This window comes from Neoarius graeffei, chromosome 12 (genome assembly GCF_027579695.1).
Source record: "Neoarius graeffei isolate fNeoGra1 chromosome 12, fNeoGra1.pri, whole genome shotgun sequence".
Lineage (NCBI taxonomy): Eukaryota > Metazoa > Chordata > Actinopteri > Siluriformes > Ariidae > Neoarius > Neoarius graeffei.
In genome coordinates this window covers 34,721,113-34,743,420 of record NC_083580.1, presented here as the reverse complement: position 1 = coordinate 34,743,420, position 22,308 = coordinate 34,721,113, and the positions used below count along the sequence as shown (strand labels likewise).

The window sequence follows — 22,308 nt, the reverse complement described above, 5'->3', positions numbered from 1 at the left end:
AAGTCAGTTAAAGTCTTTAATTCTTCAGTTTGATGTCTTGTTTTTTTATGTTCCTAGTTGCACAAATGTAATTCAACACGACATTGGGGTTGAGGATATACAACCCATTCGTCAACGTTTTTATAGAATTTCACCCGAGAAAGAAAAACATTTAGAAGCGGAGGTGCGCTATTTGTTAGATTATGGTTAGATCACGCTAACGTTCCTTCATTCGTTGCAGAATTCCAACTAGCGCCTTATGTGTTGGGTGTTGTTTCTACAGCTGTATAACTTGGATATCCGTCATATTAGGGGGGTGGAGAACATCATGGCTGACGCTTTGTCGCGGTCCCCTTGTGATGTGTGATTGCTCTGTCATAATCCAGTGTGTTCTGTGTTTCTCTTATTTCAGCCCGTCTTAAATTGCTGCCTGGCGCCAAGGTGTGCTGATTGGTTGGGATGGGGAGATGCAGGACAGTGGAAAGTGGATGGATATTTCACAGTCACTGTAGTTTGACTGATTTAAGTTTTTGTGGTGTTTTTACTGTGCTTTGTTGTGTATGTTCTATATATGGATATTCAGTTTTCTGTTTAGTTAAATTGTGTAGCGACTCACTGAGGTGCGTCTCTATTTTAAGGAGGGGGTGTCACGACCCTGTCTGTTTTGGGGTGTCTTTAGCTCCACCCTGGTCCGTGTGTTGCTTAAGGTGCAATCAATAGGTGACTGGTCCAGGTGTGGAGGATTACACATAATGGGGGCTTGGCCTATAAAAGGTCTCCCAAGAAGGCAAGAGGGAGCTTCCTCCTTCATTTTGGTTTGGTTAATTTACTTGTATTCACACTAACACATTGCACTTTTACTTTATGTATTTTTGACGTTCTTTCAGTATTTAAATAAATATTGATATATCGAACGTACTATTTGGTGTGGTCTCCCTTCATGTTGCACTTGCCTTGAGCCAGCTGGTGTAACAATATATGTCTAAAATAAACGATCTACAGATTAGTGACCCTTATGGCTTACCGGGCGTAGTTTTCACGACCGTGTCAGTGGATATTGAACTGCCAGCGGAATACCCAGACGTGCATAATTACCTCATTAACTTTCCCTCGCTGTTCAGTGGTGAAGCACTGCGTGCTTATAAATCTCTGGACAGTTATCTTTACAGAAATTCAGGATTTGTCAGCGACTCAGATGTGGCATCTTGTAAACAAGAAAATAATCCTCATTGGACGGGTAAATCACTTAAGTATTGAGTATAGCACTGACCAGCCGATTATAGAATAGAATAAGGTAATTCCGGCTGTAATTCCAAATCGTCCGTCTTGTTTACCATGGATCTGGCATTGGAGAGGTAGAGGCTTGGCAGTGGAGATTTGAGTGGCTGTTTTCTGAGCTTAGTCAACAGGCCGGCTCTGCCTGCAGCCTCGCTTTTGCTTCCGCTCCCGGCGCCGCCTCCTTCGCCTGCCAGACCCGATAACAATCCACGGAGACCCTGCTGGTCTCGCTATCTTGTCCGGAATGTTGTGCATGCGATGGAAATCACTACAAACCGTCATTTTCTACTGGAAACCAATGTCCAGTAAGTCCATACGGTTGTAGTGGATATTGAAGTCCGATACAGACGAACAACACGCAAAAATACACACAAAAAACATAAAAAACGTGCACAGGTAGGGAGAGCTTGTAGCCGCAGCCGTTGTAGTAGAATTGTATATAGTAGGGTTTTCCAGAAGAAAAGGTAGAAGCAGAAGTAGAACCAGAAGTAGAAGTAGGAAAATGGCGTTTGACCGACAAGATGGCGTCTGTCACAATCTGGATCGGCTGTGATGTCACATGCAAGTGCTCCATAGGTATTACTTAAGAATTCACCTACAGTGGTGCTTGAAAGTTTGCGAACCCTTTAGAATTTTCTATATTTCTGCATAAACATGGCCTAAAACATCATCAGATTTTCACACAAGTCCTAGAAGTAGATAAAAAGAACCCAGTTAAACAAATGAGACAAACATATTATACTTGGTCATTTGTTTACTGAGGGAACTGAGACAATATTACACATGTGAGTGGCAAAAGTATGTGAACCTCTAGGATTAGCAGTTAATTTGAAGGTGAAATTAGAGTCAGGTGTTTTCAATAGGATGACAATCAGGTGTGAGTGGGCACCCTGTTTTATTTAAAGAACACAGGAATCTATCAAAGTCTGATCTTCACAACACATGTTTGTGGAAGTGTATCATGGCACAAATAAAGGAGATTTCTGAGGACCTCAGAAAAAGTGTTGATGCTCATCAGGCTAGAAAAGGTTACAAAACCATCTCTAAAGAGTATGGACTCCACCAATCCACAGTCAGACAGATTGTGTATAAATGGAGGAAATTCAAGACCATTGCTACTCTCCCCAGGAGTGGTCGACCAACAAAGATCACTCCAAGAGCAAGGCCTATAATAGTCAGCAAGGTCACAAAAGACCCCAGGGTAACTTCTAAGCAACTGGAGGCCTCTCTCACATTGGCTAATGTTAATATTCATGAGTCCACCATCAGGAGAACACTGACTACGTTTACATGCACATCCAAATCGAGCTGCTGTCGGTAATCGAGCTGAAGGTCCCAGCAGGGTGCCAGAGAAATCCAATCCTACATGCACACAATGAAATCGGGCTATTGTGTGAGGTGCATTGTGCACCCGAGCCACAGGTGGCGCAACACGCCCCATCGTGTTGGTACACTTCCGGTTGTCGTCATGAAGAAGAGCTATTCAAGAGTGTAAACAAAGTTATCAGTTCCGTGTTCTCCATTGCGCGTTTTTCTCCCATCCATGAATTTTAATATATTCAACTCCTTAAGCTGAATGAGCATGAACTCTGTCTCCTCATTGCTCCAGAAGTGCACGTTTCTGCTTGCCTGTGGCAGTGGGGGCGTGGTCAAGGCTCGTCACTTCCGGAAGTAGCTCGACAACTAGCTCGATAGGGTATACATGCACAAAGTAGCTCGTCAGAAATCGCATAAACTAGGTCGTGTAGCTCGATTCCGAGAAATCAAGTTCGGTTCAATTTCAGCCGAATTAAGGTGTATACATGGCATTTTGAACTTTGATTTCAGTCAAGCAACGGCAGAAATTCGATTCTCTCTATGTGCATGTAAACGTAGTGACTGAACAACAATGGTGTGCATGGCAGGGTTGCAAGGAGAAAGCCATTGTTCTCCAAAAAGAACATTGCTGCTCATCTGCAGCTTGCTAAAGATCATGTGGACAAGCCAGAAGGCTACTGGAAAAATGTTTTGTGGACAGATGAGGCCAAAATAGAACTTATTGGTTTAAATGAGAAGCATTATGTTTGGAGAAAGGAAAACACTGCATTCCAGCATAATAACCTTATCCCATCTGTGAAACATGGTGGTGGTATATCATGGTTTGGGCCTGTTTTGCTGCATCCGGGCCAGGACGGCTTGCCATCGTTGATGGAACGATGAACACTGAATTATACCAGTGAATTCTAAAGGAAAATGTCAAGGCATCTGTCCATGAATGAAATCTCAACAGCAGGTGGGTCATGCAGCAAGACAACGACCCTAAGCACACAAGTCATTCTACCAAAGAATGGTCAAAGAAGAATAAAGTTAATGTTTTGGAATAGCCAAGTCAAAGTCCTGACCTTAATTCAATCAAAATGTTGTGGAAGGACCTGAAGCGAGCAGTTCATGTGAGGAAACCCACCAACATCCCAGAGTTGAAGCTGTTTTGTACGGAGGCATGGGCTAAAATTCCTCCAAGCCGGTGTGCAGGACTGATCAACAGTTACCAGAAATGTTTAGGTGCAGTTATTGCTGTATGGGTGTGTGTGTGTGGTGGTGGTGGGGGTGTCACACCAGATACTGAAAGCAAAGGTTCACATACTTTTGCCACTCACAGATATGTAATATTGGATCATTTTCCTCAATAAATAAATGACCAAGTATAATATTTTTGTCTCATTTGTTTAACTGGGTTCTCTTTATCTACTTTTAGGACTTGTGTGTGAATCTGATGTTCTCATCTCATCTCATTATCTCTAGCCACTTTATCCTGTTCTACAGGGTCGCAGGCAAGCCGGAGCCTATCCCAGCTGACTACAGGCAAAAGGCGGGGTACACCCTGGACAAGTCGCCAGGTCATCACAAGGCTGACACATAGACACAGACAACCGTTCACACTCACATTCACACCTACGGTCAATTTAGAGTCACCAATTAACCTAACCCGCATGTCTTTGGACTGTGGGGGGAAACCAGAGCACCCGGAGGAAACCCACGTGGACACGGGGAGAACATGCAAACTCTGCACAGAAGGGCCCTCGTCTGCCACGGGGCTCGAACCCGGACCTTCTTGCTGTGAGGCTACAGCGCTAACCACTACACCACCGTGCCGCCCTGACGATATTTTAGGTCATATTTATGCAGAAATATAGAAAATTCTAAAGGGTTCACAAACTTTCAAGCACCACTGTACATTCTAATCTGAGGCATCCTCACCATTTAAAATGCCCAGTGCAAAATATGCAGACCAAAGCTGCCCACATTTAAGGCCCGGTCCCACTGCACTTACAGATGCAAAGAGGATGTAAAACGTAAAAAAATCTTTGCCATCCGTTGGGAAACGCTATGCATCCGTTGTGTACTCATTGCATACGTGCTTCATACGCTCTATCCATCGAGCATCCGTCCACTGTGATTTCATCCGCGCAAAAAGTTTTGAGCTGCACAAAACTTTTAGAACGGATGAACTTTCCGCCGTGTACGATGTAAATCCGCGACATATACGAGCAACAAACGTTCTATGTCCGTCATCATCCGTTAAACGTCTGCTGTATCCTCTCTGCATCCTCTGGGCATCCTCGCAACTCACATCCGCTGCAGCTGAAAACGGAAAGAGGGAGGAAAGATAAGGTACATGAAACGTCTGTTCATCGTTAGTAGCACGGAAATAGAACGGATGTAAGCGTATGCATCTCGTATAAAGTATTCAAAACGGACAAAGCGTTTATATCTGGGATGTATCTCGTATATTTAGGATGTCTGGAGTATGTCTAGAGTATGTAGAAGGACACCTAGCGGACAATCGATATTTTGTATAAAAAGGGGGAGAAAATCATCTAGTAGTAGAGATGTATCGATGTAGCCGCCAGCACGTCTTTCCGCTTTATGCTGACGGCGTGCGTGCTGCATCCCTTTATATCCGCGGAGCAGACGCAATTCATACCCCCCACATGCGCAGTGAACGGTCTGCATCCGATATACATCCGCGCAACACCCCCTTTGTTTCCGTTAGGCGTACGTGATGCATCCCCTTCATCTGCTATGCATCCGCTCTTTCTGCTATGCGTCCGCTTCTCAGTTATCACCGGTAACCCCTTCGGAGCTGTCATCCACTTCCACCCGCTTTCATCCGCTAGGCTTCCTATGAACATGCATTTAACATCCCCGCTATATACTACCCACGTCCGTTCTTTTCCGTTCTGTTTCCGCAAATTTTCGCCAATTTTGTCCATTTCTGGAGCGGATGAAAACGGATAGAGCCACCCCCGAAATTTTGCTCGTCCGCTGTGTCCTTTTTGCATACGTTTTGTGTCCATCGGCCAGTGGGACCGGGCCTTCATCAACACAGTTATCAACCATATGCCCAAAATATGCACAAGTCAATTTTCAATGAATCAAAAATAAAATTCTATAAATTTATTCTAATTCTATAAATTCTAAAAACTATCATCAAATCAGCTATCCCCCAATATAAGCATTGAACTATAATCCAAATTGCTGACTAGGCCGACCGTGTAACTCAAATACTCAGTATGCACCTACCACCAACAGTCCAAAACCCTCAACAAAGCTGTTGGACTGGAAGCTAGATTTAGTCATCTTATTTAAATGGCCTGCTCTCAATCTTTTTAATTACACCTGTTTGGCTGATTCAAACTATTAATTTAGACAAATATACAAGTTTGTGTGTAACGTCAGTGACACTGAAGTCGTAGTGAACCATGGGGCCAAGTATCGGGCCTTTAGTAATGCAACTGCCCTCCTCCAACCCCACAACAGGTTTCTCCTGTCACCATTTACTGTGTCGTAAGCTATTTACTGTGTAAGAATCACTGCTAGCATATGCATATGGCTAGCATATACAAAATAGGTATCATGTTAACTCACCACATTCTGTTCTACAACCCCGATTCCAAAAAAGTTGGGACAAAGTACAAATTGTAAATAAAAATGGAATGCAATGATGTGGAAGTTTCAAAATTCCATATTTTATTCAGAATAGAACATAGATGACATATCAAATGTTTAAACTGAGAAAATGTATCATTTAAAGAGAAAAATTAGGTGATTTTAGATTTCATGACAACAACACATCTCAAAAAAGTTGGGACAAGGCCATGTTTACCACTGTGAGACATCCCCTTTTCTCTTTACAACAGTCTGTAAACATCTGGAGACTAAGGAGACAAGTTGCTCAAGTTTAGGGATAGGAATGTTAACCCATTCTTGTCTAATGTAGGATTCTAGTTGCTCATCTGTCTTAGGTCTTTTTTGTTGTATATTCCGTTTTATGATGCGCCAAATGTTTTCTATGGGTGAAAGATCTGGACTGCAGGCTGGCCAGTTCAGTACCCGGACCCTTCTTCTACGCAGCCATGATGCTGTAATTGATGCAGTATGTGGTTTGGCATTGTCATGTTAGAAAATGCAAGGCCTTCCCTGAAAGAGACGTCGTCTGGATGGGAGCATATGTTGCTCTAGAACCTGGATATACCTTTCAGCATTGATGGTGTCTTTCCAGATGTGTAAGCTGCCCATGCCACACGCACTAATGCAACCCCATACCATCAGAGATGCAGGCTTCTGAACTGAGCACTGATAACTTGGGTCGTCCTTCTCCTCTTTAGTCCGAATGACACAGCGTCCCTGATTTCCATAAAGAACTTCCAATTTTGATTCGTCTGACCACAGAACAGTTTTCCACTTTGCCACAGTCCATTTTAAATGAGCCTTGGCCCAGAGAAGACGTCTGCGCTTCTGGATCATGTTTAGATACGGCTTCTTCTTTGAACTATAGAGTTTTAGCTGGCAACGGCAGATGGCACGGTGAATTGTGTTCACAGATAATGTTCTCTGGAAATATTCCTGAGCCCATTTTGTGATTTCCAATACAGAAGCATGCCTGCATGTGATGCAGTGCCGTCTAAGGGCCCAGTCATGTTAATGACCTATTGCCAATTGACCTAATGAGTTGCAATTTGGTCCTCCAGCTGTTCCTTTTTTCTACCTTTAACTTTTCAAGCCTCTTATTGCCCCTGTCCCAACTTTTTTGAGATGTGTTGCTGTCATGAAATTTCAAACGAGCCAATATTTGGCATGAAATTTCAAAATGTCTCACTTTCGACATTTGATATGTTGTCTATGTTCTATTGTGAATACAATATCAGTTTTTGAGATTTGTAAATTATTGCATTCTGTTTTTATTTACAATTTGTACTTTGTCCCAACTTTTTTGGAATCGGGGTTGTATGTTGCTGTCAAATTACCTTGCTGTCCAAATTGCAAATTCTGAGGATTTACAGGTCATTTCAATTTTGTAAGGTAATGTTAGTGTTGCCAGCTAATGCAGTTTGCCGTCAGCCAAACACATGCTAATCTGAAAGTCTGGGTTCGCAATGGCTGGGGGCTAAGAACTGCATCTGTTGCATTACTTTCACTACAAAACAGCTGACATTTGCTATGTTACAAATAACACTGGCAAGTACCCCTTGCCCCTCTATGGAAATACATAACTAAGAATTTGGTTAGTGCTAACAGTCACTTAATTAGCTAGGATTGCTCACAACCTAATTAGCTATCGATAGGTTTTTAATTCTGTCACTGACTGTTAAAGTTAACACCTGACATCCACTTTTTTCTAGCAAGCTAATATTAAAGATTAGCTACATACCGATTTCATTTGATAACCTGTATGACCAGTGGGACTGTGAGTAAGCTTCAGGCACCACAAGATTTCAGCCTCCAAGATCTTTGCTGGTGTTTAGCTGAGACATGCTCCACTGTCTCATTTCAAGAAGTCACTAGTACTGGGGGTGGGAGCGACTTCATTAACAGATTGGTATTGTGCTGGTGCGGGCTCAAGTAGAGCAGTGATAGGTTGAAGCTGCTTCTGTCAGCTTCACGCAAGCAGCGTGCTTCTTGTCTTTTGCATGGCTGTGAAGGTCTTCCTCTTCCATATGTGAAAGATTGGCAATTGTTTTACAAACTTTGCATTTGACCAATCTATCATCTACTTTTAAGACCCAATCTTTGAATTCATCATTTTGTAGCCAAAGCTCTTGAAATATACATGTCCCTGGCATGTTTACTAGCAGGTACAGAAAGCTACATCGGATCTTAACTGATGTTGAGGAGCAGGAAGGTGATAAATGGGCACTGAAAATCAAGCAACTATAAGAACCACTCACACAGTCCAGGAAAGACATAAATAATAATGAAATAATATTGAATGGAAATTACATTTTGAGAAATGTCAAATAAATTTGAACATGCCACACAATTCCCTGATATTCCACAACTTGGCCCAAACAATAATCAAATCCTCTGACTTTCCATGTCTGGAATAGACTTTTTAAAATTCCATGATATTCCAGAAATTCCATGACCCATGGGAACCCTGTCGCATTGCTATGACAATGGACATTGTATACTAGTGTCTGTGTCAGTACTGGATATGCATTATCTAGCCGAGTGAGATTCACACTTCATAAAAGTGAAGTCTGTTGATTCACGGATTTTGTTGCCAGTAAAAATCATATGGTTACAAAAAACTTCTGATTAGATTTTCAGAATTAGTGGCCTTTGTCACATATACATTACAGTACAGTGGAATTCTTTCTCTGCATTTAACTTATCTGAAACAGTGAACAATGAGAGCAGTGAGGAGCTCTGCTCCTTTTTTTTTTTAAAGAATTAAAAGTTTTTATTGATGACTGTGTTTACTAAGGGAAAGAGTGTACTAGTGTGCTGGTTACATCACAAGCGAATATCCGGTTTCGGTGCAAATGATTGTGCCCAGGTAAGCTTATTTTTAGGAATATAACTTTTAAAATGGATAAATTGTTTAAAAGCTTTATTTTTTATTTTTAAACATGTGGGGGCACATTAGGGCACTTGCTGTGATCAGCAAACAGCATTTATTTTTTGGGGTTTGTCTGTCTTTAAAAGAAAAGAAAACCCATTTTTAAAATACAGTTATGAAGATAGATTATGATATAAACTAACGATTCATATGAATAATTGAAAATAAGGAGCTCACACAACTAAGATATCCATCTCCAAAAGAATGGACGATTTCATGGAGGCCGCCATTGAAAATATTTTAACCAAATCAGAAAAATCCCCCCCGATAGTTTCTGGCAATGGTCTGACATCATTTTGGTGCAAGAGACGGAAGCTCCGCATAGCAAGTAAGACTTGAAGCTGCCCCTGGCTGGAGATTATTTAATTAAAAGTTTATTTGAAAAAAAAAGAAAAAAAAAAGACATTACATTTCTCTAACAAAAAAGTGGAGAGGGAAAGATAATACTGATGTCACTGATAAACAGTGAGGGAAGAGTGAACAGCTAATTTAGTCCTATGTGACTGAATGGAGGGAGGTAACTTTTCATATTTATATCCCCGGTACAAATAGTGCTGCCGTGACAGCCTCGTTCTGCGGACTGTAACCTTGCTAGACAACCTACAAACAGATCTGCATACAATCTGACTTACCTAAATCTGTCCAAGAGGCAAGTGCACAAGTTTTTACACATTCCTGGCAGCATAAGGACTCGTTAGCATGCTCTCGACTCATTCGTGAAAAACTTCAAGACGTCACCAGGCTAGCCTACCGTAATTACCGTAGTAGATAGTCCAACCCCAGCGGCAACGCAGAAAGAGGGTAAACAAACACTGCTTTATGCAGCTCGTGTGCTTGGAACATTTTGGAAAAAAAAAAGCGTTTCACTCAAACAACTCTGTTGCACTGGCATTAGGAATACCGTACAAGCCAGCGCTGAATCCAGATGTGGTTCCCACAATCTTCAGCCAAAAAGCGGACGAGACAAACGAGACAACACGGTCAGTAGTCTGCAAAAGAGAAGTTCAAAGGGTAAGAAAACACTTTTTATGGCTTCTCTAAGTTTTCATTAAGCGTGATATGTTATTTTGAGTTCCTTTGGGCATAAATGTAATAACTGCTGATACAGCTAAGCAGCTTGATGTTTGTTGGGTGTCTTGCTTTGATTTCATGTTGTCAAAAAAGCCTTGGTAATGACGGAATGGTTTACCTAGTCATATTCAGTCTTAGTCTTCCAAAAGTACTTTCAAACCGAACCTAGTCCGAACCTTTTTATCTCAACAGCTTTTAGAGGAAGAACTCGGGTTGATTTCTTCCTCTAAAAGCTGTTTTTTTATTATCTCATAATCTAACTAGTCTGTTTTTCTATTGTCTTTGTCCTGTTAATTTTTACACATGTATTTGTTTACTCGTATTTTGCTCTAGGTACTTTTGTACAGTATTATCTGTTCATACTTGTATTATCATTTATTTATAGTACTCACAGGGCTCGAAATTCGCGGTGGTCCGGTCGCCCGATGCGACTTAATTTGTCATTTGGCGGGTAATTCCTGTCACTAGCCAGCCTGGCTGGCTAGTTGAAAATAAAAAATATATATGAAGGCAAGATTCAGACACACCGTCAACTAAAGTCGCCACATATTAAGCGCGTGCCGTGTCTGTGTTAATCGATGTGTTTATCAGCAGGACGGAAACTACCGAAGAATTCCGAATCATATCGTGTACGAGTCAGGCTGTCGGTTTTTTCACTACTGCGCATGCATATAACGCATCTCGTTGAATATCGCGGTAATCACGTGTAGTATTGGACCAGGTGGGTGGAGCACAGAAGCATGGCAGGCCAGAACTGAGTTTTCAATGAACTATTTATTGCTAGCTTTTCAGCCTTTTATCACTTCCCAGCTGCGCGTGCGCACGTGTTCTGGTTGGGGAGAGCTCCCTTTCTCTGCTCTCCTCTCCTTTTAAAGGGCGCGGTCACTGGGGAAGACACACAAACACAGGTTAATCCCCATCAGGTGCAATGGTTCCACCACTTACCTTCCCTGACTCTGCCCTCCATTCACAGACCGCCGCTTGGCCACGCCCCCGCTGCCACATCACGTTATCAAATTCAATAGATGTGGCCACATTATCGCCCATTTAAACACGTGTGTTTTTTTGTTGTTTACATCTACATCTGCCAAAGCTACATTACGATGTGGAATTTTCTGAAAGGTGTACAGAAACCGCCAGAGACGGGGACAAAGCGACCTCGGTCTGAAGAGGAGAAATGACAAAGGACTTATCAGCAAACGTGGGAGCAGGATAGGCCTTGGCTGCAATACGATTTTTATGGAATAATTAATTTTTTTCCAAGTTGATTCCTAGTCAATATGAAGCTCCTAATGCTTTCTCTCTCATAAACGGTTAAATACAGAAAGCATGTTGGACATATTTTGGGTGCTATAGTCATGATAGTAAGTATATTTGTTTTCAATACTCATACACCAAGTTGCCAAGTTTTCCAATATATTATTTGTGGATATATTATGGTGCTCTGTGTTGTTCTCATTTATGTATTTAACAACAGTATCAAAATACTCGGGTCTTGAAATAAATGCACATTAGTCACTACTCTCTTTTGCGTTATTTTTGACATAAGTAAAATTCATACATGAACAAATTTTGGCTAGTTGATTTTCTGTTTGGCTAGTTACTTTGGAAGGTAATTAGTCCGGCTGGCTGGTGAAAAAAATATATGAATTTCGAGCCCTGACTCATGTTGTTTGTTATTAATGTATATATACATACACCATTTTTTTCTTCATATTAAATTTTACAGTCTATATTTCCCTTTACTGTGTCATTTAATTTTATGGACCACAATGGAAATAAGTGTTTTCACTTTGTGTCATCCATGTATTTTTAATGCATTTACAATTGTTTGTATGTATTTACATTGACTTTACTAAATAAAACCAACCAAATCAATCAATGACTAACGAAAACAACTATAAATATTGTTCACTTGTGTGTAACTAATTGATATGGTAATGCTTGTTTTTCATGATCATCATTGTTATTCGTGTTATTGTCCAAAATATTTGAGGAAATCGGTGAAGAAATGTCGCTGGCACTATGGTCCATTTTGTTGAATACGGCTGTGTATTGTAAGTGACATCACACTTTACGTAAACCATTCGGAGTTATTTTCGGTATACAGGAATTTGTTTAGACTAAGAGCAGTTCACCAAAACCCCTTATGGATAACAATCGATCAAGGACCGTGATGTCGCCCGGTATGGCACAGCCGGGGCCCCACCCTGGAGCCAGGCCCGGGGTTGGGGTTCGTATACAAGCGCTTGGTGGCCAGGCCTTTGCCCACGGGGCCTGGCCGGGCTCAGCCCGAAGCGGTGACGTAGGCCCAACCTCCTGTGGGTTCACCACCCACAGAGGTAGCTGTAGGGGATTGGTGCAGTGTGGATTGGGCGGCGGTCAAAGGCAGGGGCCTCGACGACCTGATCCCCGAACACAGCGGCTAGCTGTTGGGACATGGAATGTCACTTCGCTGGGGGGGAAAGAGCCTGAGCTTTTGCGGGAGGTTGAGAGGTACCGGCTAGAGATAGTCGGGCTCACCTCCACGCACAGCTTGGGCTCCGGAACCCAGCTCCTTGAGAGGGGCTGGACTCTCCACTTCTCTGGAGTTGCCCATGGTGAACGGCGGTGGGCTGGTATGGGCTTGCTTATAGCTCCCCAGCTCAGCCGCCATGTGTTGGAGTTTACCCCAGTGAACGAGAGGGTCGCCTCTCTGTGCCTTCGGATCGGGGAGAGGGCACTTGCTGTTTGTGCCTACGGGCCGAATAGCAGTATAGAGTATCCAGCCTTCTTGGAGTCCCTGGGAGGAGTACTGAGAGGTGCATAGACTGGGGACTCCATCGTTCTACTGGGGGACTTCAACGCTCATGTGGGCGACGACAATGACACCTGGAGGGGCGTGATTGGGAGGAACGGCCTCCCTGATCTGAACCCGAGTGGTGTTTTGTTATTGGACTTCTGTGCTAGTCACGGTTTGTCCATAACGAACACCATGTTCGAGCATGGGGTGTCCATAAGTGCACGTGGCACCAGGACACCTTAGGTCAGAGGTTGATGATCGACTTTGTTGTCGTTTCATCGAATCTCCAGCCCTATGTCTTGGACACTCGGGCATCAGTTGACAGCTCAGCCCCTCTCTTCCCCCGAGACTCGGGGGAAGAGAGGGGCTGAGCTGTCAACTGATCACCACCTGGAGGTGAGTTGGATCCGCTGGCGGAGGAGGAAGCCGGACAGACCTGACAGGCCAAAACGTATGGCAAGGGTCTCCTGGGAACGTCTGGCCGAGCACTCTGTCGGGGAGGTCTTTAACTCCCACCTCCGGGAGAGCTTCTCCCAGCTTCTGAGGGAGGCGGGGGACATTGAGTCTGAGTGGACCATGTTCTCTGCCTCCATTGTCGGCGCGGCTGTTCGGAGCTGTGGCCGCAAGGTCTCCGGTGCCTGTCGTGGCAGCAATCCTTGAACCCGGTGGTGGACACCGGAAGTAAGGGATGCCGTCAAGCTGAAGGAGTCCTATCGGGCCATGTTGGCCTCCGGGACTCCTGAGGCAGCTGACGGGTATCGGCAGGCCAGGCGTGCCGCAGCTCGGGCAGTTGTGGAGGCAAAAACTTGGAACTGGGAGGAGTTCGGTGAGGCCATGGAGGAGGACTATCGGTCAGCCTTGAAGAAATTCTGGCAAACTGTCCGGTGCCTCAGGAGGGGGAAGCAGTACTCTACCAACACTGTTTACAGTGTGGGTGGGGAGCTGTTGACCTCAACTGGGGACATTGTCGGGTGGTGGAAGGAATACTTCGAGGATCTCCTCAATCCCACAGTGACATCTTCCATTGAGGAAGCGGAGGCTGATGACTCAGAGGTGGACTCGTCCATTACCCAAGCCGAAGTCACTGAGGTGGTTAGCAAGCTCCTCGATGGCAAGGCACCGGGGGTGGATGAGATCCGCCCCGAGTATCTCAAGTCTCTGGATGTTGTGGGGCTGTCTTGGCTGACATGCCTCAGCAACATCGCGTGGCAGTCGGGGACAGTGCCTCTGGAGTGGCAGACTGGGATGGTGGTCCCTCTTTTAAGAAAGGGGACCGGAGAGTGTGCTCCAATTATAGGGGAAATCACACTTCTCAGCCTCCCAGGGAAGGTTTACTCCAGGGTACTGGAGAGGAGAATTCGGCCAATAGTCGAACCTCGGATCCAGGAGGAACAATGCGGTTTTCGTCCTGGTTGGGGAACACTGGACCAGCTCTATACCCTTCATAGGGTGCTCGAGGGCTCATGGGAGTTTGCCCAACCAGTCCACATGTGCTTTGTGGATCTGGAGAAGGCATTCGACCGTGTCCCTCGTGGTATTCTGTGGGGGGTGCTTCGGGAGTATGGGGTTCAGGGCTCTTTGCTAAGGGCTGTCCGGTCCCTGTACGAATGGAGCAGGAGTCCGGTTCGCATTGCCGGCAGTAAGTCAGACCTGTTCCCAGTGCATGTTGGACTCCAGCAGGGCTGCCCTTTGTCACTGGTTCTGATCATAATCTTTATGGACAGAATTTCTAGGCGCAGCCAGGGGCCGGAAGGAATCCTGTTTGGGAACCACAGGATTTCATCTCTGCTTTTTGCAGATGATGTTGTCCTGTTGGCTTCTTCAAACCAGGACCTTCAGCATGCACTGGGGCAGTTTGCAGTCGAGTGTGAAGCGGCTGGGATGACATTATATGGTATATTTTGTTTAAAAATATTCTAATCTTTATTTCAAAAATCACATTTTAAATGGTAAGCCCCCTTCTACCATAAAACACAATATGTAAAAAGGATGAATTAATTAAAAATTATTTATCTGATTTTATAGCAAATAGGCCAAATTGATGCGTCTCCATGCATGTTTGCTCAACTACAGTTACAATTATAAGCAATAAAAACTAATCAAATTCTACATTTTTCATTATTGTTGTCTAATCTTGTCAAATTTATGAATAAAAAGTTTTTTTCATATTAATAGATTTTTAATGCTTTAAAACTTCAAAATTATTTAATGTCCCTGTGTTGACTGTCCCCCCTGTTACTCTGATGGATATCCCTTTAAATACACCTACTGACTTATTCCTCTAGTCACATGATCCCCAGGAATTAGCAGAGATTTTTGGAGGGAAATCTTCTACAAGAAGCAGAGTATCACTCTTCAATCTACTTTTTTTCAGCCTTTTTAAATGGCTCACTGATGTGCCAAAGCATAACATGTCCACTCTGTTACACTATTTTATTGTTGAAACTGAATTTTTTGCAAATTTTAAAATATGGTTAGTAAATATGTTATAATTCTTCCCCTGCGATCACCAAGTCCTAGCATGGTGCTCATCCCATAAGTAGTAATGGCTAACTTTAGCCAAAATGCCCCCCCCCCCCGTTACTGTCCACCCAGTTACCATTTTGCACAGTAACAGGGTGGACTCAAAATAACAGGGTGGACTTAAGAAGGCTATATGAATAAATATTTTCAGCATTTATTGGTATTTTTTCTTTCTTCCTATAATTTATTATACATTTATTTTTACATACTTTCAAGGTGACTGATTAAAACAACATGCATGTTTTTGTCAGTGAATGGCACCGCTGTCTGCTGCAGAAAAGCAACGGCGCTACAGGGCACGGCATGATGCAGACCCTGAAAAACGGGCAAAATACCTAAATAAAAAGAAAGAGGTGGAGAAGGGACACAGAGGAAGGAAGAAAAAGGAAAATGTCAGACCTCAGTGAAAGAGAGAAGAGAGCACAGAGAAAGAAATGGTGAGAAAAGAAGAGAAAGCAGAGGGAAAGCATAAGATCCAGGACAACCTTTCAGTTAACTCCTCCTTCAAGTCCACAAAGTCCCTTCCCAAGCCAGAAAATGCCCCCCAACCAGGGCCTTCTAGGTTAGAAGTTAGTTTTACCTTCTGTCAAAAGAGCCTTTTAAGAAAGGCTTCAAAGAAATCAGCTGGAACTTTGAGGCCAACCATGGAAAGGGGGCTCCAGATGGTGCTAGGCGTGCCCTTAAAAGGTCAGCTGACAAATGTCCGCCATGGAGGGGATATCACCAATGCAGAGGCCATGTTCAGACAGTTAAAAAACATGGGGACTTCACTGGAACTGTTTTTTTGCAAAAGATGAGAGGAAAGTCCAAGAAATGAGAAATGTGCCCCGACTTGTGCCAGTCAAAGGAACAATGAAAATCCACCAAGCCATCAGGTTTCTCTCCAGGGAAAATTAAATATCGGGACACATCTTGCCTTTGCCAGGCAGACAAAAGTGTGTGTGCTATGGGCTGAAGGAGGTGAGCCTGGGAGAAGAGGAAAGTCACGGCCTGAGTTCCTCAAGCAAGAAAATATCGGGCAATGGTGCACAGTGAACTATGACGATGAACCTTACCCAGGAATCATCATGGATGTTGAAGATGATGTCAAAGTGAAATGTATGCAAAAGAATGGAACCAACAAGTTCTACTGGCCAAGTCCGAGAGAGGATATTAGCTGGTACAGAGATGGCCAGGTTGTATGCCTCACGAGAGCGCCACAACCTGTAAACAAAAGCTCCGTCGAGTTAGATAAAAAGGTGTGGAATTTCATAGAAAAACAAATGGGTTAAAGGTTCAAATATAAAACTGGTGTGTTCATCAGTGTTCCTGATGTTTATGTTGGGTGTGCATTATGGTGTGGTGTGATAAACTAACTGAATTGCCTTTTTAAAATGAAATGTATTTTTATACTCTGCTGTAATGTCCACTCTGTTACTGCTGTGTCCACCCTGTTACCCCTGTGTTATTTATATTAATTAAATAAAACTGAATAATATTTTGCTTGACTTTGTGGTTACTAACACAGTAAATCAATTGAAAAACTCAAAATCACTTAAAAATGGGGCACAATTCCATTGAACTTTCTTTTCATTGCAAAAGAAATGTGTTGAAACTACATTTTGCCTTAAAACAGAACATGACTTTTTCAAGATAATGCTTATTTATGAGTTTTTAAAAAATACTTAACTGAGCAAATAAGGGACACTTTTGGTCTTAGGAAATGTAAATATCACAATGAGTGCGTTTATATGCACATAGAGAAAATCGAATTTCTGCCGTTGCTCGACTGAAATCGAAGTTCTAAATGCCATGGATACACCTTAGCTAGGCTGAAATTGAACCGAACTTGATTTCTCGTAATCGAGCTACACGACCTAGATTATGCGATTTTTGCCGAGCTACTTAGTGCATGTATACCCTATCGAGCTACATAGTCGAACTACTTACTTCAGCATTGCCCCTTCCGGAAGTGACGAGACCACAAGCGGGAAACACGACAGCCTCAGTCGGCATGACAACAGTAGTAGTGAGCAGCAGAAGAGGTCAGGAGGAACAAACGAAGAAGAGAAAATGGCGAGCAGAAACGTGCACTTCTGGAGCAATGAGGAGACAGAGTTCATGCTCATTCAGCTTAAGGAGTTGAATATATTAAAATTCATGGACGGGAGAAAAACGCGCAATGGAGAACACGGAACTGATAACTTTGTTTACACCCTTGAATAGCTCTTCTTCATGACGACAACCGGAAGTGTACCAACACGATGGGGCGTGTAGCGCCACCTGTGGCTCGGGTGCACAATGTACCTCACACAATAGCTCGATTTCCTTGTGTGCATGTAGGACTGGATTTCTCTGGCACCCCTGCTGGGACCCTTTGCTCGATTACCGACAGCAGCTCGATTTGGATGTGCATGTAAATGCACTGAATGACTGTGCATTCAGAACACCTATTAATAAAGATGAAAGTGTCCCGTAACAGGGTGGACATTTGGCCCATATTGTATGGTGAGAATTTGGTCAAAATTATTATAATTCAATATCCTGAGCTCAACCAGTATCATTTTCTTGTAGTTTAATAAGCCCTCCTTCAGATTAAATGATAAATTCTCGTAAAGTTAACTTTTTTTTAAAGGAAGTCACAACACTGAAATGGCACCGAATTGTTGGAATGAGCCTTATACAATTTTGTCAATTTATTATTGTCTCTTATATTTTATTGTTTCCTGCTGTCAAGAGGACCACATTGGAAATAAGTGTATTTTATACTTTGTTTTGTCCCCGGTGCTATTTATACTGTCTCTTTTTACATGTATGAATTTTACCAAATAAATCCATACCATACCAGCAGCTCTGGTGTTTCTGGCAATATTTCCGCCTTTTTTCATACAAGTGCATCCTGCTGTAATGTTCACATGAATCCTGTATAGGAAAGCAGTGTTTGTTTACCCTCTTTTTGCATTGCCACAGGGGTTGGACTGCCTACTACGATAATTATGGTAGGCTAGCCTGGTGACGTCTTGATGAAGTTTTTCAAGAATGAGTCAAGAGCATGCTAACGAGTAGTATAACGCATAGTTTCAGCCTCGTTTTACAGGTAAAGAGTTCAGGTTTGTCCATAAGTCAGGGTTGCAGCTTATTTCATATACTATTTCAGGTGTATAGGTCGGGGGGGAGGAAATCGACATTGTCATCTTAGTAGACCTTTTGCTTTGTCCCTTCAGCCTCAGTCACAACCGGCCGTACGTGCTCCTACGGCCGGTCTACGTGCAAAAAACGCACGGAGGGCGCGTGCGTGTGACGTGCTGATTTTCGAGTCGTAGACTGGCCGCAGAGGTTCTTTGCCATGTCAAACAAACTCTCCGGGCGCTTACGTTTTTTTCAGGTTGCAAGACAAACTTACGGCCAACGTGCGTCTTTCTCCATGAACAAAAAAAATCGCAGCGATTTGGGAAACGCCAAAAATTGCACGGCCAAAAAATCGTACGTCCGGTTGTGACCTAGGCTTTCAGTACTGAAGAGCTACACTCAGCCTTGCACCCAAAATGATGTCACGCATCGCCCTTCCAACAGGCAACATGGCAGCCTCTTGGTGGCATTAGAGTAGTGATATAAAAACGCTCACAAATTTCTTATAAATGATCAAACATGCCTGAAACTTTTCTTACGGGCTCTCAATATTACAAGCTACCAACCCATGCATGTATTTACTTTACATTTTCTATTCCTTTAAGCTCTGAAGCAACCTTTTGGACCACTGCCGATTGAGTTCAATTGAAATGACGATTACTTCAATTGCTTGTATGAGAGCGCTGTGCCTATCCGTACAAATATCATTCTATTCATGACAGTTATTCACTTTAGCCTACCCAGTCATTCAAGACCCATAGTGTATGAACTTGTTCTGACACAAAGGCAAATTAACCATCCATTCAACTGCTACATTACACACAACTAGCTAGCTACAGAAATGTTCTGATTGACCAATTAATATTAGCAAGCTCTCCTCTCGTCTTCAGTAATAGTATTGGTCATGTGACTGCTGTAAAAATGTGAATAATGAACGAGAGACTCAGACCCATAATTATGATTTGTGAATGGATCACTTTTTCCTACTGAGAACATGCAACGGTCATGTGACAAGTGAATGAGACTCATACACGAAAGACTCATTTGTGAACAAAGCTGAGCCTGAGTGGCGTGCATGTGCAGTCCAGGAAAACATGAATAAATCACTCACTGAGACGACTCCTTACCCCCAAGTCATACAAAAGTTTCGTTAAAAAAATTAATGAATCATTCAAGAATGACATCACTATTGTACTTTACACACTGTGTTATATGTTCAACAATGCCCTGCATTTATTCACACTATTTAATTCATCAGCCTATTAGATTTAAGACGTGTAAAAATGACAGGAGACTGAACTGGAGGTAGTGTTGCCAGATACTGCTGACGTATTCCAGCCCAAAACATGTTTAAATCCGCTAAAATGCAGTTAAAACCCCCAATCTGGCAACACTGACTGGAGGTAGCAGAGTTGAAGATGCTGACATTTTCATTGGGAGTGACAAAGATGGACAGGATGAGAAATGAATATTTTAGAAACGGTGCATATAAGAATGGCTTAGAGAGGTGAGATTGAGATGGTTTGGACATGTACAGAGACCAGGGTACATTGGGAGAAGAATGCTGGAGATAGAGTTGCCAGATAGAAGGAAAAGAGGAAGACCAAAGATAAGATTTATGAATGTGGTGAAGGAGGACATGAAGATGGTTGATGTGACAGAAAAAGATACGGAGGACAGGAGGAGATGGAGGGACATTATCAGCTATGGTGACCCCTAACGGGAACAGATGAAAGAAGAAGAACTGCTGTAGTGCATGCTTTTTTTTTGGTAGGAAAATAATGTGCCCCATGCATGGTATCGCATGGGACAGGGAATGCCCTGTGCCAGTTTTTGCATATGTTTTTGTGACAAAACAGTTTAGAGACTTGTCGGGGATTCTGACTGGTGAAGCTAGTGATGGCCCCTGTCCACAACTGTCAGTTTATACTGTTTGAGTTTTTGAAAGTGCAAATAAAGGTAAGCAAGGAGCTCTATTGAAATTATGCCTGCCTTTCAAATCTTTCTCCACACCCATACACACTGGATTCCAGAGTGACATTAGTGCACTTATTAGTTGATTCTGTTTAAATTGCTACTTAACTGGATGGAATGAAGACACTTGTATGATTAAAAAATGTGCAAAAATGCATTTATAAACAATTTAGTAGCTACCCATATTATTTTTGTCAGCTGTTTAATGCAACTACAATATAGTTTCCCCTCTGGATGAGCACTCTGCTCCATTTGTTTCACGATATCAGGGGCAGCGCCATCATTAATGGGCTGGGCATGGCTAAAATTCAGAGCACCGCCTAGTCAAAAATTAGTTGACCAATAGAGGTTTCAGGTGAATGCCTTTTTCTTGTGGACATTATTTTATTTGAAACTTTTTGCCAAAATTAACTCCATAATTTTACATGCTGTTTTCCTTACATTATGTAATTTGTGTATACATTGTGTTTGTGTATACATCCCTCAAATGAATGGGTATTCAGACTATACATTCTCAAACTCAAAGGAAAACAGTATAATGAATTTGCTTGATTCTTGTGTGCAACTCTACATACCCCACTTGTATTGCTAACATGGATAATGCTCCTTTCACTCAACCTATCTTCTTTGTGCTCACAATTCAGTTTAGAATGTAGTGCATAGAAGAATGATGTCAAAACTACCCTAACAATCTCACAAATTAACTCTGATCATTTATTGTTTCTTTGCCTAATGCTTGTTGGTCAATTCACAAGATTATAGATTAATGTGATAGGTGGCATTACAGTGATGTAATGCCATATAAACTGCATGGTAAACGTGCACGGTAAGCAAAAAACACATGGTACAACCAAAATGAAGACAGCTGAATTTAAAAGTGCATATGGAAATGAAAACCTTTTCCTCTGATGGGGCAAGTGGGAGGCAAAGAGAAAGCTGCAAAATCAACAAAGACAGACATACTAGCCACATAAACCTTGATAAGTACCTGCTGATCGGATTGGGAGGGTAAAATCGACCGGTCTGTTATGACCACTGCTCTGGATATCTGCCTGTGACAGACCACAAATAAAAACACAAAACAAACAAAAAAGTTAATTAAAATCAAGAAGTTAAATAAAAATTGCTATATAGGGTTTGTGTGTAAGAATTTTAGTTTAAACACTAAAAAATTAACTAAAATTATCAACAGAATGTGAAGATGTTTGACATCATGTCAGACATCTGTTGCAGAGCTATCTACTTAAGTTAGCATGTTAACCAGCTAGCCCCGAGACAGGATGACCGCCCTCATCTCTAGTGGTATTTGGCCTGATTATTAAACCAAACATGAAAAACATTCAGTTATGTTGTTAATTTATTGAGTCATAGGCAGTGTCAGTAGCATTACTAATAATAATAAAGGTTACATATTTGCTGTGTTGTGAGCTGTAGCAGTCTCATTCACTATTGATGTGAGTTTCTGTGGCTGTTTTCTTGCTAAAAACTGAGCTACTGCACTACTGATGCGGCTGTTTTTTATTTATTTATTTAGCTAAAAAAACGAGCTAGTGCACTACTGATGCGGGAGTTGCTGTGGCTGTTTTCTTGATAAAAACTGAGCTAAGCAAGCTAAAACAAATTATACGCTGAGGGCACACATGGAGATAAGATAGCAGTGTTATCTTGACCCATGGGCGCCGCCAGAGGGGGAAAGGTTAGAACAATTCTA

The 22,308-nt window shown here is 42.5% G+C and overlaps 1 protein-coding gene across 3 annotated transcripts in view; it reads right to left on the bottom strand.

Moving 5' to 3' along the window:
- Window positions 1-22,308, bottom strand: part of chm (CHM Rab escort protein) — a 377,848-nt gene that overhangs the window by 85,132 nt on the left and 270,408 nt on the right. For all 3 annotated transcript variants that reach the window (XM_060935797.1, XM_060935798.1, XM_060935799.1), the window contains one exon: window positions 21,586-21,649. In XM_060935797.1, coding sequence (XP_060791780.1) covers window positions 21,586-21,649 — 64 coding nt within the window. The remainder of the gene's footprint in view (window positions 1-21,585; window positions 21,650-22,308) is intronic.